The 18,772-nt window shown below is 36.7% G+C and overlaps 1 protein-coding gene across 3 annotated transcripts in view; it reads right to left on the reverse strand.

The window, feature by feature from the left end:
• Positions 1-18,772, reverse strand: part of FAM83B (family with sequence similarity 83 member B) — a 77,833-nt gene that overhangs the window by 46,408 nt on the left and 12,653 nt on the right. For all 3 annotated transcript variants that reach the window (XM_014851758.3, XM_070514700.1, XM_070514699.1), the window contains one exon: positions 14,455-14,966. In XM_014851758.3, the coding sequence (XP_014707244.2) occupies positions 14,455-14,898 (444 nt within the window). In that variant the 5' untranslated portion in view covers positions 14,899-14,966. The remainder of the gene's footprint in view (positions 1-14,454; positions 14,967-18,772) is intronic.

Raw genomic sequence — 18,772 nt, forward strand, 5'->3', positions numbered from 1 at the left:
TTCCAAGAAAAAGAGGCTCCTGTAAACACCTCCAGTGCTTAAAGGAAACCCCAGAAGAGCAACCTGAGGGATTAGTGAAAACTGGAGATCGATCACTGTTCTGAAAGACTCATCTCAGCCTCATGTATCTCAACCCCCGGGTGGAATAAGGTGACCCACCCTTACTTCAACTGTCAACACAAAGAAATCTAACCCTCTCTAAAGGAGATTACCTCTGCAGCTTTTCACACTAAATATCCAGATTCAATCAAAAAATCCCAAGCATGTGAGGGGACAGAATCGAATGATCAATCACCAAGAGAGAAAAAACAGACAACAGAAACAGACCTACAGGTGATCCAGATACGGGTGTTATCAGAAATAGACTTTAAAATAACTGTTATTGAGGCATTTAAGAATTATGACTGAAAAATACCAATACTAAAATTAAGAACTCAACTGAAGAAAGGATTAGTGACTTAAAGATAGCCACGTAAAAAATATCCAGAATGAAGTAGAGAGAGAGAAGATCACGGAAAATACAAAAATGAATATGAAATATAAATGGGATGTGTTTAAATAAACAAAGATGTATATCACACCTGTAATTAGAATTCTTAGGAGAAGAGGAGAAATAGAACAAGGCAGAAGCAACATTTGAAGAGATGGTAGCTGAGATATTTCCAAAACAGCAGAAAGACAGATATGAGACACAAATTCAAGAAGCTCCACTATGTCAAGGAAAAGAACACTGAAAAATAAGTACTCACCTAGTCACATCATATTAAAGCTACTGAAATGACAGATGAAAAAAAAGGCTTAAAAAGCAGACGTAGAAAAAATGATATATTATCTTTAAATAAGCAACAACACAAGTCAGCTGACTTTACAATTGAAACAACAGAGTTTGCTTAAAAAAAAATCCTATAGCAAGTACTGTTCACATTTCATGCCATATTCAACAGTGTAATGGAAGATCTAACAAGGAAGGAAGGAATCAAAAGGGAGAGCTTTTGATTAGTAAGGTAATCAAAAAATACAAAAGTTATATGGATTGAAAAAGACAAAATAAAACTAGCATTATTTATAGAAAATTCCAAATAATCTACATATAAACTACTGGAATTAATAAGTGAATTTACCAAGTTATTTGAGACAAGGCCAAAATGTAAAAAGTAGATTGTATTTCTATATACTAGCAAAGAAGAAATAAAAAACTCAGTACAAAAAATTTTTAAAATATCATTTACAAGATCAAAAATAATAAGTATCAGGGGCCAGCCCAGTGGTGTAGTGGTTGAGTTCAATGTGCTCCACTTTGGTGGCCCAGGTTCGTGGGTTCAGATCATGGGCATGAACCCACACCACTCATTGGCCACACGGTGGTGGTGAACCACGTATAAATTAGAGAAGACTGGCACGCATGTTAGCTCAGGGCTAACCTTCCTCAGCAAAAAACAAACAAAAAAAAATCAGAAATAAATCAAACACATAACATGTAAGACCTACATACAGAAAACTACAAAATCTCACTAGGAAAAACTAATCATAAGTAAATAAATAGAGGAATATGCTTTGTCCATGGATCAGAAGATTTACTAATTATAAAGTTTACTTCTGTTCAAGCTGTTCTATAGATGCAATATGATCCCAATCAAAATCTCAGATTTGTTTTTTTTTTTGGAAACTGAGATTATTCTAAAATTCTTAAAGAAAAACAAAGGATTTAGAATAACCAAGGCAATACTGAAGAAGAACAAACCAGGGGACTTACACTAGTAAACAGAGAGGCTTACTCTAAAGCTATAATAACTAAAACACCGTGGTCCTGGAACAGGAGAAAAAACAGATCAATGGAACAAAATGTAGCCTAGGAATATATTAACATATAAGTGGTCCCTTCAGTTGTGACAACAGTGGCACTGCAGTACATCTTCAAAGGGATGACATTTCAATAAAAGGTGCTGGGTCAACCAGGTATTCATACGAAAACTAAAATGGACCCTGACCTCATATCATACACATAAATCAATACCAGAAGGATTTGTAAACCCGAATACGAAAGATAAAATAAAACTTCTAAAAGCTAATAAAAGAGAACACCTTCTTGATCTTATGGTAGGCAAATATTTTCCAAGAAACCCCAAAATAGTTAACCTTAAAATAAAAGATAAAAAAACTGGGCCACATTAAAATTAAGGACTTCTGTTTACCAAAAAAAATACCAATATTAGGGTGAAAAAAGCCACAGAAGGTATTTGCAATACATGTATCTGACAAAGAATTCACATACTGCATAGAAAATTCTTACAAATCAATTTAAAAAAAAAGCCTAGTTTAAAAAAAAGAGGGCTGGGCCCATGGCCTAGTTGTTAAGTTTGGTGTGGTCCACTTTGGCAGCCCAGGCTCAGTTTCTGGGTGCGGACCTACACCACTCGTTAGTGGCCATGCTGTGGTGGCGACCCACATACAAAATAGGGGAAGATTGGCACAGATGTTAACTCAGGAAGACTGGCAACAGATGTTAGCTCAGGGTGAATCTTCCTCAGGAAAAAAAAAAAGAGAGAGAGAAAATAAAAAAGAATGAGTAAAGAATCCTGGGCCCTAAGACAGAATGAAGAATATATCTCATCTAAAATTAAAGGACAAATATAAAGGTGACAATATCACAGGGGGCAACTGATCAAAGTCTGGCAAGGGATTTGATCAGAGCTCAAGCAAATAAAACTTAAGGTGGATTTTAAAAGATGAATGGGAGGCAAAGACTATGGGAAAGGATGCTCCAAGTAGGGGAATAATCATGTACAAAATTAGGAAGGAATAAGCTACCATGGAAAGCCCAGAGAATACAACTCAGTAGATGGGAGAATAAGGAGACTGGAGGGAGGTGGGAAGAGATAAAGCCCAGAGGTGGGGAGGCACCAAGAGCCTCCTTTCAACGTGAAGAGCCTCATACACACCATGTTATTGAGTTGGACTCTACCCGGTCAATAATCAAGAATCTAATGTAACAGCACCTGCACAAACACATTGTGAGAATTCAGGTGGTCTGCAGGGTACCAGAATGGAATGGTCTGCCAGAGGCAACAGTGACGGTTAAGGGCTCTGTCTGGGCCCACGGCTGGGCTCAAGTAGCAGTGCTGCAATTTCTTCCTCCTAAATCTTAGTATAAATTATTTAACGGCCGTTCTTCACCTCTGAAAGGAGGCAACAGAAGGACCCATCTTAGAGCTGCTGTGAATAAAAATGTAATTCAAATAAAGAGCTTAGAATACTGCCTGCCACATACCACTCGATAAGTGCTAGATATTATTAAAGTCATTAATAAATTAAGTTCTTCGCAGTAGAGAAGCAATCCTATATAAAAGAATCTTGGAACGGAAATCGAGATGCCTGAATACTACCTGTCCTGACAGTTACTGAGCAGTTGGGTGACTTTGGACTCTTGGACTTTCTCAATTTCCAGCTGCTCACTTGTAAAAAGACTATATGGTCACAAATCTAGATCGTTTTTTATTTTTTTTCAGTAACTGCTCGAGAATTTCAGCAGGCTTGAATGTGACCACTATGACTTACTGATTTTTTTTCATGATTATAGATTTTCCAGGAGCACATATTGGATTGATATTTAGCCAAATGGCAATGTTTTTGCCGTTCATGTTTATTTACTTGTTTAAAATATTTGTTTGAATTCTTGGAGGGAAAAATCAAAATGTGATTATTAATAAGAAATTAATACAGCCCAAAGGAAAGTCTTAGTTTGTGAAAGAAAATGTACAGTTACTGATTTTTCTGCTTTTAAAGCTTTGAGAGTCAACTAATCATTGAGTGGCTCATGATTACGCAAACACAGTTATGAGGCTTTCTTCTTTTCTAAAGGAATCTTAGCACGAGACTCTCATCATATCAGCACTGGGGTACCAAGGGGTGGGAGGAGCGGCAGGGCTGGGTGCAGGCAGCAGAGTCTGCCCTTACGAGGAGGAGCATTTTATCACTGATACTATTTACAATTCCCAACACGCAGTGTAATAAAAAGCAGACTGCTTTTTAGTCAATCTTATTATTGTTTTTAAATTCCCTAGAGACAAGGAACTTCCTTATTACCTGCACCCAGGGCAGGCAGTTCCCACTGCCCCGCTGTTTTGTTATGCCATTGCTTATCAGTACAGGAAATCAATTATTTTATTATGGGAAAAGTCTTAAGTGAAAAAAGCAGGAGGCAAATTTTTATACCTAATCCCAAGCAAGATCTCAAGTATATTACATAAAAATATTCTATTTCAGAGATCTACAAAAGGTATTAAAATGCATAGACGTGTGCACATGTAATTCTCTATCCATCTATCTATCTTACAGGGAAGAAAATTTATAAATTTTATTTTCTTAATCTTTTCCTGTATTTTTTTTCATATTTTCTATAAGGAATAGATGTACTCTGATAAGAAAAAATAAACCTTTATTATATATATGTCTTGAACTAGTAAGCTGTGTTGGTCAATAAATATTTTCAAGGTATGTTATCTATATTGAAATTTTTCTACTTTGAAACTTCAGAAAGTGTCTCTATAATACTCTGATACCTAAAGAGTAAAAAGGTGGGGAAAAAAAATCCAGACCCTCCCTAATACAAAGGTCACTCACAAGATGTTCAAACACCCATAGCATTTTATCTATATATCTCTATGAATCTTTTAGCACAGCCCCCAGATATTAGACATCAAAGCATGAAGTGTTTCTTTTTCCACTTGTATGATCTAAGAGAATACCTTGCACATAGTAGGGATTCAAAAGTATATATAGAATGAAACTATGTGTATAGAGTTGAAAGTTTTTGTACAGAAATAAACCTTATTGAATTAAAATTAGATAATTAAAACATTTTAAAAACAGCTTTAAGACCCAAAAAATCATCTTCCTTAAGATATAGAATTAAGTAGTTACATTTTTCTATTCTGGCAGGAAATTGAAGGTTTATTCTCACTTCAAGAAGACATCCGTTTGATATTGAATTTTAGTCGGCTCCAGGCTATTGTTAGCCTTTGGGTGAGCATTATCCCAACCTATGCTACAAGTGTTTTATATTTTCCTCTATGTTTTAAGTAACAACAAAATGTTAATATGTCCAAGATCAGGTTTGACGGCATCACTGACTTACTTAAAAACATTCCATCACTTCCCACTATCCATATTCACAAAGCTGGACTGAAGGACCTCCACAATTTGATCTCTGTCTACCTCTCTCACCAAACCCTGCCTTCCTTTTTTGCACCCCTACGCCCCCTACATTCCCTGTTGTCTGAAAACGCCAAGCTCTCCACCATCCATCTTAGAGTCCTCAAAATAGGTTCACTCACACAACCTACAAAAAAAGCAACCTCTCAAGTGACATCTTCCCAGTTCCTTATTGTCTCTTTCATTCACCTGACTCAGCAAATGGGAGTTGCTTAATAATTGCCTTTGGGAGGTTCTACTTCTCAGCAGGTTATACAATCTCCTGTTTTATTTGGTCCTGGGTCAGCCTCTAGTCATTCTTCTTATCTCACTCTGTATGTACCCAATTCTTTGTATCTGAATCTTATCCAAGTTACTTCCAATGCCACCCCTCACCTACGCCCGCAGGATCAGGACTGCTCTCCAAGCAGTCACTCTGGGTTCAGATTCTACAGTGAATCCCAATCTCTACTTAGACACGTCTGTAGGTCTTGGTGGCCGTGCTGTGGACAACCATCCCAGGGCTGTGGTGAAAATAACTTAAAGGCCTCTGTAACTTTGTCTCTGTGCCTGTTTCCTGATCCCAAGTGTCTGATTCTGATGCCAGCTTCCAATGACAATACCATCATTCCAATTGCTTAGGTCAAAAACTTTGGAGTAACCTTATATTACTCAACTTATTTCACACCCTACATTTTACTGTCTTCAAAATATATCCAAAATCGAACCATCACTCCTACCATCTTGACCGAGTAAGACACCATCATCTCACACTTGAATTATTTCAACAGCCTCTGATATGCTTATTCTTAAGCCCCTATGGTCAATTTTCAATACTGCAGCCAGAGGTATCCTTTTAAAATACAGCATATTGGAAATTGACCATTTCTCTCTTTTGCTCAAAATTCTCCAGTGGCTCCCCATTTTACACAGAGCATAGGCCAAGGTCCTTATAATGGCCCATGAGGACCTTCACAGTGTGGCCTCAATGTTACCTCTCTATTCCCTAATGTTAACTCACCTATTCATCTCCCCTTTGCTTTCTTGGGTCCAGAAACTGGCATTCTTCCGTTCCTCTAACAAACAAGAAGCCATGTTCCTGCTCTAAAGCTTACCCCATATCTAGTCTGCTCTGCCCACAAATAGATGCATGGCTCATTTCCTGTTTCCTCAAATCTTGACTCCAGTGTCACTTTCTTGATGAGGCCTATTCTCCACCACTCTCAATCCTCCTTACCCAGCCTATTTTGTCTTTCTCCATAGCACTCCTCAATTATTATGCTTTTTATCTATCGCTCCCCATTTGTATATAAGCTACATTCAAGGCTGGGTTTCTTTGGCACTTTATTCTCTTATGTAGCCCCAGAATTCAGAATAATACCTGACATACAGTAGGCATTAAGTAAATATGTGCTGAATAAATAAATGAATGAATAGCCTGCCATACTTTTCACCTGTAAGGCTGGCCAAAGACTGACTGATCCCCCTCATAGTTGAACCCAGCAGAGGCCAAAGGAAAACTTCATTGTCTGACTGCCCTTTTCTCATTTCTTCGAATTTCCTCTATATCTGAACTCGGAGAGCCCATTTCTTTACAGTACCTCCTAATTTAGTCTGCATTCTGGGTCCTACACCTCAACTACTTATCATAACCTTCTGTTCATTCTAGGTATGTAACTTCTGACTTCTAACAGCAACCCCATAATGGCCTTCTACCTTGCCCATTTAGAAACCAGTGCTTCCACAGCTCTACCAACTGGTCTCAATGCTAGATCTTCCTGACCAGGCCTTCTAACACCTTCATTCAGGAATATACAGTCACTACTAATTTTCAGTTATGATCATTTTGGATCATTGCCACTGACTAGAGTCATATCTATCACAAGAAAGCAGACTATTCATCAGTAAAATATGGATGATAAAAGTGCATATTTCATAGGGTGACTGTGAAGGTCAATTTAAGGTAATGCATGTAAGATGCTTAACACAGTGAATGAGACATAAGTGCTCAATAAATATTACCTGTTACCATTTCTAGATTACATAACATTAATCCATTGCTCAAAATCAGCTGCCAGTTCCAGTCCTGAGGATAAAAGCCAATCAATTTTTTCAACATAATTTGAAGACTGACTAGTTAAAAGACATGAATAATTGATATAAAAGTATACACCACATGATGAATCTGTGGCAACTATAGATGAGCAGGCAGAATCCTTTAAATAGAAAATATCAGTCTGGTGGTTCAGCCCTCATCATCTGAAAAAGGCTCTCACGGCAAACCTTCATTCCATTTTATGTCTCATTAGGAGGAGAGAGAAGTAAAGGAAAGTTATATCTTCTTAGTCTCATGAAAGTTAACTATTAATAAGATGCCTCAAAGCGTACCTGAGATCCTAAGCTGATCGTCTCATTCAGCTGCAGGCTACATTTTATTTATAACATTTTAAACAAGAATGCCTAGAGTCAACTTCTCTTCTCTTCTTCCAGGTTCCTTTCACTCACTATCGAATCACCGCTTGCCCACTTCTCCTCCGCAGTGTTATTTTTCTGTCTGGGCCCTAAAGGTATCTGAGTTTGTAAGACTGCTAAATTCTATCCCTATGGAATTTAGGTGTTATGTAGATGTTAGGAAAACTCAGTATTTTATGATCATAGTGTTTTATGATGACAATTAGCTTTGCCATTGCAAAAAACTACTAAAGGTGTGTTGTCAGAAAAATATTGTACATGTCAATAAGTAACTAAACAAGTCTTTGGTTTTTATACTAATCTTGTGAGAGGAAGGAAAATGAGTAAACAAAAATAATCATAAAAAATAAGCAGTCCACTTCAGAGATCCCAGAATACACAGAACTAAATTTTGCCCCATAGTCAATAACAGTCCCTCAAAGTTCAAAAGAAAGATGGTACACACCACATGCAGTCCCTACAGGAGTTCTCCGAGTTTATTCTGGAAAAAAAGAATTAAGGAGCCCCAAGGGTAATAAGTGAGTAGAGAAAATGGTCTTAAAAAAGTGCTGTCCCTTGATCAGATAAATCATATGCACTTTGAAAGAACTCAAATTTTAAATTGTTTCTTTCTAAATATTAATAGAAGTACAGGTTAATATTATTGAGGCAGAGTTTCTGATAAATTTACTGTCTCCTACAAGCAATTCTGATTTTTCTCTTTAAAGCTAACCTCTTTCCCAAGTTGCCAATTTTCAAATAAAAATCTGTTAAAAACAAAAATCATGGGTGATCTTAGATTTTACCTGACAACACCCTGCCAGGTAAAGCATCTCAAACTCACAAATTACAGATGGCTTTACTGTACAAACATGTTAGAGATCGCATATAACGACTTTATTTTTTCAGATTTTTTGCTCCAACAAAGCATAAAATAGGACCTCTATCAGGAAAGCAGAGTTTTTTAAGCTAAGAAGACTAATTATGGTAGGCTTTAAATAATATTCCTTATCACTTTTTGAATTATATCAGAAATATTCAGTAAGTAATAATAGTTCATAAACTCAAGAGTTATTTAAACCAATTTTTGACACGAAATGGCAGGTCTATAATAAATATGAACTTTAAAAATTTATAAAACCTTGTTGTTCTTTTTCATAAATATGGAACCCTTGTATAATGTGTTTATTTAAAAATCTAATAAAATTATCACCTTTAAAATTCCGATGAATATGGAATGATTACTTTTTTCTCTCCGTCTGTGGAACATGTCCCTCTTTAGCTTTTCACCAGAGGTCTGTACCTTTTCAGACCCTCAGATCTTTAGATAAGTAAGATCTGAAGTAAGTATGGTTGAGAAGTTTTTCTTCAACACTTAACAGCTTCCTAAGAAAGAGGATACCTTTTTGCATATCCTGAATATAAAATACATATATCTAAGCTGTCTTCACAGGAGGGCTTATTTTCAAATATATGTACTTATGTTGAATCAATATTTTCCTGTTGTGAACCTTCTAAGCAATAACATTGGGAAAATGCTGTGTTGCTCTTCAACTAATGCAGTGTACATAATCATTATGATACTTCAGAAATGTGTTTAAGTCTTTTTGGGAATAGTCATTTCATAAACAGCTAATTATCCTAGCGGGCATTCCTAGTAAGATACTGTCTTGTTAGATAATGAACTTGGTCAGACGTAGTTCTTAAAGAACAAAGGCCAAATCACAGTGATGCAAAAATATAGACTGCTGAATTTTTTGACAAAATAAAGGTCTGGAATAACACAGTAAGAGGAGGAGGGGAAGGAGGAAGCAAAGGAGGAGGAGGAGGAAGAGTCGTCTCCACACCACACATAGGGTATGAAATGTGTGGTAGGCGCCATGTTAGATATGTCAGCTATTTCACTCCATTCTCACAAGGACCCTATGGCGTATCAGCATCTCCAAGTTACAGATGAGAAAAATAAGGCTCAGAAAGGTTGTAGTATAACATCTAATACAAACAGCTATCTGAGCTGGGATTCAACCCAGCCCTAACTGACTCCAAGATTCAGAACCATCCTACCATACCATGAAGCCTCTTCAAAAAAGAACATTATTTAAATTGGGGCAATTAAAACAAAAAAAGAGGCTCCAGCTTTTTACCCATAAAAGTTATCAAGTCAATCAAGGAAGCCCAAAACTGCAGCTTGCAATAAGGTTAAAGAGTCCCTACATGGTGTCTTCTTTCCTCTCTCCTCTCCCTTAAGTAACTATGTTAAAAATGATATTCTCAATATCATCAGGGTTATTGGGAGAGGTGGAGGAAGGGAGTGGGTGAATGAACTACGAAGAATGTGGGAATGTGTTATCTCTCTGCATAGCCCCAGGAGTTTGGCACAGGAAGAGTATTCCCATGCAGTCACAGCAACAGTTAGGTTGGCGAATTCAGTGCAATTTTATGAAGATCTCTCTCTCTCTGACACACACATACACACATAAATATATATATTAACAAATAATGCATTTTATTTAAAGAAGAGGTGCTCAAATTAACATCACAAAAAAGTAATGTCATTAAATCTGACTAAACAAAAGATACTTTCAGGAAGAAATTAATTTTGAGTCAAATTCCAAGAACGCAAGTATTCACAATGAGAGTTGGAATAGGGAGGGGTCAGAGAGGAAATTCTTACTAAAAATCGGGAACGTTAGGAGACAGATGATCCTAGCCTAATAAAGGCACAGATAAATACATAAATATCACTTAGCTGAGCAGGATATGCTGGCAAAGTAATGCAGATGGAAGTGACACACTATGACACAATAAAAATTATTCATATAATGGACTAATTCAAGGAGTATAACACTGAAATAATCTTGAGTTGGTAAGCACTATTAAAGATCTGGATAGGAACATTAGATTTAAAAAACACTAAAAGACTTTGCTTCATATCCTTCACTAAATAAAGATATGTGGGGAGGCGCAATGATTTATTCAGTCATCGCTAGTTAGTGGCAGAGGCCTGGTGATGAAGCCTCTCATCGAGTACTACCTTAATAATACCAGTTAAACCCCAACAAAAGCCCCCATCATCTGTTCACATTTCCAGTTGCAGCCATGGGGCTAACTGGTAGTTAATGTCTCTCTGTGTTACTAATAACTCCCTAGGCCATAACAGACACACCCAGGAACAATGACTCAGGGAGGAATCGAGACCTGAACTCAGGAGATGCAGTACAGATCACCCGGGGAACTGCTCTGCCCTAATTCTCACTAGACTTTTGCTTATGTGTCTGCTTGATGCCGTATTTCACAAGAGTAAGATTCACATCTCACAGAAGCTAGACTAGAATTAGGAAGCTGAGATGCAAATACCATTCTGGTTAAACATTTGCATATTCAAAACTACCAGAAATTATAACTTTATGGATGTCTATCACCGAGTGGCTAGAAGAAAAAATACTTTAATGAAAGATGACTTTTTTAAATAATTAGAGAGGATACTTTCCTAAGAGGTGTTACAGTAATTAGGAATACATGCATACATCATCTTGAGAACACCTCTTGAGAGACAAATAATTACCTGGGAAAAGTCTTGCTAGATGCTATCAGACCTTATAAAGTTGACCCAAATGTAATTATGTCAATCACACAGTGAAAAATAGAAAGGGGTTGGAAAAAGAGCCAGTAAATAAAAATATGACTCTTCTAGGGCACAAGTCAGATGTTACCTGTAAATGGACTTTCCCAAAGGAAAACTCCTAAATAACAAAATAAGCAAACATATAAAAGAAAAGAAAAAAAGAAATCCTCTAAACAACTTCTAAGTGACAACTGGTAAAAATAAAATGAATAAATAAAAACAAATCTACGGATTTTTGAATACTATAAAGACTATATTCTGCTTATCAAAGCAGAATGGTTCGAGATTGTATTACTTAAGATAGAAGCAAACGCATATAAATTAGTGAAATTCAAAAACAAAATATTTCCAGTAAAGACAGATAAGATATAGTATCATTTTTATTTACTTTCTCAAGGGACGGGAAAGTTAACTTGGTAGTTATGATCAGACTTCAAATGTCTGGACTTCTAAGAAAATTGCTTTTGGGTTCTTTTCATTATTTTAGGATTTTTCCATAATATGACCTTTATTTTTGTAAGTATCTTATCTCAAGTGCAAACAGAATAGGGAAATGGATTTAAATTCTGCTCTGAGATGGCCTCCTGGGTTCTGCTCTGCTGGTTCTTAGTCCTGCTTCTTTGGCCTCACATCTCCAGAGTTTTGGAATCATAATTCTGATTACTGAAAGAATCTCCCTGAGAAATCTGGAGGCAAGAAACTTTATTCTATCCCTTAAAATATACATCATTCAAACACTTCATGAAAAAAAGATCAACCTCTTTATAATGCCACGATGATTCATTGAGAGTTACCAATAAAGAAAATCTGTCTTCTGAAAATGGTTCCAAAACAGAAAGTTTACCCTGATAACTAATAGGCCTCCATTGCTTCTGAAGGATTATACGAATCTGATTTATCTGCTGAGTCAATGATAGTCAGGAAAACCATGCTTACTGTCTAAAAAGCAAAGTGTTCTGAGAAGCTTTTATTTCCTAATAATATTTGCTCTTCGTATTTTAAAATTTTTCACAGGCCCATGTCTGGTTATGGGCTAAATAGTCTAAAATTTTGTAAAAATTAGGTTAATAACTTTTTCTTTTCTGGAGTACTGGATCCTTCAAAAATCTTTAAATAAACATAGTGACATAAGAAGAAATTTCCAAAACACTTGAGAAATACATATTCCATCCACATACAGCCCATTTGACCTCAATATTTACTGTATATGGGTAGAAACTAATGCATTCTCCAATGCTTTTGGGGGGAAAAAACCACTAAGCTATGTGTCATGACTTACATTCAATCGCAATATTCTCAATTTACAAAGTTCAACTAATTCTCTTTCCTTGAATTCAGCTTGGATATGTATATACAGATTGAATAAAGGCAAAAGTCTCTTTCTTATTTTATGCCACGTTGAAGAGAAGCACAACATTACATCATGGTTTTACAGTATGGACTTCAAGTTCCTCAGCTTGCTAATGCCAGTGGGAATTCCCAGCAGACAACGACCAGGCAGAGGATATTGCTTTTAGAAGCTCAGGAAATAAATGGCTGCTACATTAGAAAGAAAAACACATCAGATCGTCATGACTAATGTTCAGTTTCCAGTTGAGTGCTGGCCCAAGAACTAATGATATCTCCTGAATTTCATTTCACATCACAGAAAAGCAATGCTCCAGAGGAAACGAGCTGTGTGTCGGGTGATGAATTCATAACTACTAAGTTTACCATAATAATAACATTAATCTTCACTGATGTAGTTTTCAATTTTGAGATAACATTTGTGATTCAAAAACATATTGTCTCCCAAACAGAAATTAGCAAATGTTAGTACTTGATATTTGTTATTTTACCTTTACAAGGACTCATCTATCTGCTTGACTTTTGTTCTGCTGTTTTACAGAATATAATTGCATAATGTGTTCAGAAAGCATCGGATAGTACAGTTTTAAAAATACTCATGGTTCAATTTGGGAAATTGAACTGACAGTTCAATTCATTCCATAAAGTCTGCATACCTACCGTGTACCTGACTCTATAGCTGATTTTTAACAACTGGAATAGATTCGTACTTTCTTTAATATAATCCTGCTAAAGGAGTTAAGAGCTAAAAACTCAGGTTATTTGAGCTCAAAAGGCTTGGGGGGAAAAAATCACCTTATTTTTGCAAAAGCCTACATTTGACATTAGCCTCAGAACACTGCGTCTTCCTGACAGGACGGCGAAGCTTTTAGTTGCCTATCTCGCAAACTACCATGTTGCTATGGATTTCAAGGGCCTTATATTTCTGTACTTCATAAAAGTATGCTTTTCAAGCATTTCTGTGTCTTGTTGACATGGAAGAAATCAACATCCTCAGGTCCCTTTTAGACGTAAATTTCTATATTGCATAATATCAGTAACTAAGAAATAGATACTTTTAGTCAAAAATCATAACTTTTTGTCTACACATTTTAAAACCTTAGGTTGAGCTCAACCAAGAGCTTAGGAAATTGGGTTGTAGTCTCCACAGAGCCCCTCCTGCTGCTGAGCGCACAGAAAACTCTCAATACCTTTCATTTGATTGATTAAAAGAAAATTTCTACAGTTACAGCTCAGCTCCAAAATAGGATTTCTGAGATTTACAAGCCAATATAAATATTTAATAAAGAGCAGTGAGGCCCTAAAATGTTAAGCACCTCAGGACCTTACTTGAGAATTTTACACTGTTATGCCTAATTTTATACTGTTCCCACAAAACTCAGGAAATAAATAAATCTATGGTTTATTTAGTAGCATAAACTATATGCAGAGCAAGAACTGGGGCTCAGTCCTGCTGAGAATAAAGAAAAATTCACCAGATTTACCTGCAACATATTTCTTTTCAGAGACCAAGGGAAGCTGAAATGCTATGGATTTATGAATATGTCAAATCATTATCTTCGCAGTCCACACGCCTTACCTTAGGGGGCAGAAGTTCTCATGGGTGTATGTACATTATGAAGAGAAGGAAATCTCCACTTTCAGCAGGGACCTAACACCACTCTCTCAGATACATGTGATCCATGGGAAGCACAACTTTCCTATGCATCCATATGTATATTTCCTAAAAATCATAGGTGTGATCCACACACATAAAGATTCTCTTAAAATACATATCTGTTATACTACTTTGGTGCTTTTTCATATGTTTCAAATATTTCATTTAGAAATAGAAATATTACCTTTCTTGCTTCTTTTATCATCTTCCGAATAGTTTCCTTGATTGTAAGTAGGTGTGCTCTTGGTGGATGAAAGAGGAGTTCTATATGGGTCCCCCCTAAGAGTCCGGGCATCACATACGGCCAGCCTAAGTCAAGATTTGGAGCTTCTACATCAGATTCAATGGGCCAGTAAGTCCCTGAAGATGAGGTGTCATCACAGGAATTATCAGTACCCTGTGCCGTACTTTGTGCAACTTTCTGGACATTTTTCAAAATATAATTAATTTCTTCCTCAGCTAGAAAGTCTGAGACTCGTTCCTTGGCAAGAAATTCATGATATGCTTCTAACCCATGTTCAATCAGTGTATCAATAGCCACTCGATACCATTCCTTGTAGTGAGGTTCAATGTAATTGTCTGATTTACACTCATCGTTCAGTGAGGACAGCACCGATGAGGTCTCCATGCTCGCAAGAGTTTGACAACAGTGCTTTCAAATGTCCATTTGTGCAGCGACGAGAGGTATCTGGATGTCTGAAAAGAAGGAAATTAAGATCAGATTTCTATAATAAATGTTCTATGATATCTGTCAACTATTATTTTTACATTTACTCATTTCTACTACCAGTAGCTCAATATGACATGCATTTCATACCCAAAATGGTATTCATTGCACCGTAACTAACATATCTATCACAGATAAGCTAAACAGATTTACTTTTACAGACTGCTAGTTGATTTTCCTCTTCTAAGTTACCTCTGCTTTCAGTTTCTCACCTCAGGAAATACACCTTCCTTCTCTGATCTCCAGAAGTTCATCCATCTTAACTGTAGTCTGCGACTATACGTGGCAGTATCAGTTTCTATAAGCCTTTTTGATGTCTGGTCAGCCATTAATACAAGTCTTTTCTGAGCACTTGTCATGCATATTACTCATGAAATACAAAAAGCACAAAACACTTGCCTTCCAGGAATTTATTAATTAGTTGAAGAGACAAAATGTATACACAAAACCATTTGTTATCACTTTGAACAAAGCCATATATTTCTAAGGGCCAAAATGAGTACTGCCTACAGTCAATGCTTTCAGAATGAAAGCAAGTAGATCTCAGTATGGAATACACGAGTTATAGATAGCCCTGTGCAGGAGGTGGGCTCCAGCTGAAGCTGGGGCAGCAAGTTAGAATATGACCAGGCAGCAAGAAGGAATATTTTCATTCCACACCAGAATGAAAAACATAAGCAAAAGCACAGAGCAGGTATCAGCTTGACATTCAAGAGTTAGCAAAAAAACACTTGGCCTGTCGGGAAGCAAGCTCCTTTTACTAGGAGAGAAGATAAAGTTGAATAGACATGATGGAGCCAAGTGTGACCAGACAAAGGAGATTTTTGAGATTCAGCAAAACCTGTGTATAAAACAATTAGTCAGGCAGCATCAGGGGAATGGAGGAGAGATGAGTAGCTAGAAGAGTCATTCAGCATTCAAATACCCAGTGAAGAGTGACAAGAATATTCAAGAGAGGGTTCAAAGCAAGAAGTGAGATTTGATGGCTTGACAACATATAGGCGATGAAGAAATTTAAGACATCAAAGATACTTCAGATCTCTCCTAAGAGTCAAAATTTGCCTATCCAAGTTCACACTCCATCCCTCACAAAGCCCACAAAATGCTATTCATTGAATCATGCACTGTTGGAGATACGGGACTGGATTTTATCTCAACTAAATCAGGGACTTTCAGTCTTTTGAAGTCATGATCTCCATTGTCTGAATTCAAACAAAGTACAACTCCAGGATGCGCAAGAGCACAAAAGGGCTAATCTGACCAAAAATGTCTTTGTCAGTGGCCCTGCCCTAATTTTGAATTTTCCACTTAACTCAGCCTTTTTGGTCTCAAGCCGACCAAAATTCAAATTCGACTTGGGAGGGTAATCCAGGAAGTTATTACCATTTATTAACTCCTTAGCACAAAAGGTATAAGAGTCACAAATCACACAGAGAAGTCATGAAGGAATGGACACTATGGCCATGAATTTTGCTGTGGGGGATGGGGTCAGAAAAGATCCAGAAGATGGCAAGGCAGAGCTGAGGAACAAAGAAAATAAAGGGTGGTTGGCTTTACTATTTCAGTGGAAACAATCCTGTCCCCATCCCCAGGCTCAGAACTTTTACAAAGAAAGGCTAACAGTATAGAAAGCCTAAAGATTGACTCTGATATAAGAATAAAAACAGAAGATGTTCTTTTCGGTCTTCTGGAGATCCCTCAGCTTGAGTCACAACTTGATCCAAGCCTAGGCAACTAGAACTGTCCCTGGATCCTAGGGGTGACCCAGGCTCGGCGATGCAGTGTCCGAGTTGGGAAAACAGTCTTCCTGCCCCACATGGTATTATGGTGGAGCTCTGCAGAAACATGTCCTTCCTCCTTCATGGGCAGAAGGAGGAACACCAAGCCTGTCTGCTAGCGTGAGATCTCTGGTATGGAGAAATAAAAATGTTTCTTTTATTACCTAATTGAAATTAGCTTAATTTATCAACATGCACTGGGGATGCAATGCTGAAGCTTTCGTAAATTTCTCAAGCATTGTGTAAGGCGCCATCTTTTTCCTAATGATATTTTATTCAAGTTCAGTGGTTCTCGACAGGGGAGGTTTGCCCCTCCCCCGGAACAATGTCTGGAGACATTTTAATTGTAAGGATTTGTGGGGATGTATGCTACTGGTATGTAGCGTGTAGAGGCCAGGGATGCTGCTAAACATCCTTCAATGCACGGGAGAGCCACCCACATTAAGGAATTATCTGGCCCAAAATGTCAACAGTGCCAAGGGTTGAGAAATCTTCATTAAGTTGTTCACTTCATATGCATGATATCATACTACTAATTAATGACTTCTTAAGTGTTCATTAAAGTTCTCTTTTGCACATAATACTCATTTTTAACAAAGAATACGGTTTTCATTTGCTTGATAGAATTAATTCATTTGATTAAAGCAGAGTTCCCTAAGGTTTAGTGAGGTGTGGTTTTCATTTGATAATTCCAGTCCATGAAGGAACAGGCATCCAGTGATTACATGAACATCACATCAATTGTGTGTAATTGTTACAAATGGTAGGTACTGCTGATTGCTCATAAAAATCCCAACTTTTCTAAGCATTTGTTTCTTAATTTTTAAAATTTAACTTTTGAATTCCTATAGCATGATGTTAAACTCCTATTACCTATTTCAAAGTTAAAATGCATAAAGTGCTTTAAAAAACTGTATTTGTTTCTGAGCTTTATCTATGAAAATATATATTCTGCAACTGTAAAAAATTCATTCTTGAACTATGTGTAAACTGAGAAATCATAGAGATCAAAGGGACTATAAAAACAAAATAAAATCAGAAAGAGAGATGAAAAGTTAATTATGAAGTAAAAAACAACTGAAAATGAGAAAAAAGTGAAACACTATAGGCCTAATCCAATAGCAATCCCAGATACAGGTACAACGCAGAAATACACCTCACAGAAAAATACAACAGCCATGAGCACTGAAGTTGAGAAATCATGTACAAGAGTTAAGAAATAAATACACTTGACATTGTCTTGTTGGAGAGGCTATATTCTAACCACTGTCTAGAGATATTCACTTTTCACAAGAGCTGTTTACAAGAGATACTTGTGAAGGAAGCATCTACAAACAAATTTTAATGGGGAACAGCAAGGAAATGGTGCTTGCATCAATGGCTACTGCAATAACATAGCAGCTGGATTTAGTTAGAGACTTACAACAGTGTCTCAAGAGTTCAACCTCTGAACATTTGAAGGGCTTTATTTGAGGACAGGATTAAGTGGTGTGCCTTTAAACATATAAATGAGCACCATTTAATTAATAACCATTAAAAACTCCTAGAAAGTATATTCTTTTAACACATGATAGAGTTAACAAGTAGAGAAAAATAAAACCTCGCTATGATGTAAAAGCTGACCAGACCGCTAGGCTCATCTGCCAGGTAAATGACTCACTCCAGAAAAAGAGCCTTATAAAACAAGTGACTCAAATCCATGCCTCAAAACCATTACAAACTGCCTTTCATGTTGCATCTTTAGGGTCATTTGTGGAAAATATAAATGCCAAATGTTAAATCTGTAAATACAAAGGATATAAAATAAGATATAAAAAAATAGATTTCAATTCACTAGCCACTCTGGAAAACAGTTTAGTAATTTCATTCGTAAAACTAAATGGGCAACTAACACACGATGCGGTGACCGCACTCTCAAGATAGATCCCAGAGAAATAAAAACTGATTTCAAGAGTTTCTCCTAGTTTATGTGATACTATAAAATAAGTCCTCTGACA

Source organism: Equus asinus, chromosome 8, assembly GCF_041296235.1.
Source record: "Equus asinus isolate D_3611 breed Donkey chromosome 8, EquAss-T2T_v2, whole genome shotgun sequence".
In the NCBI taxonomy this organism is placed as follows: Eukaryota; Metazoa; Chordata; class Mammalia; order Perissodactyla; family Equidae; genus Equus; species Equus asinus.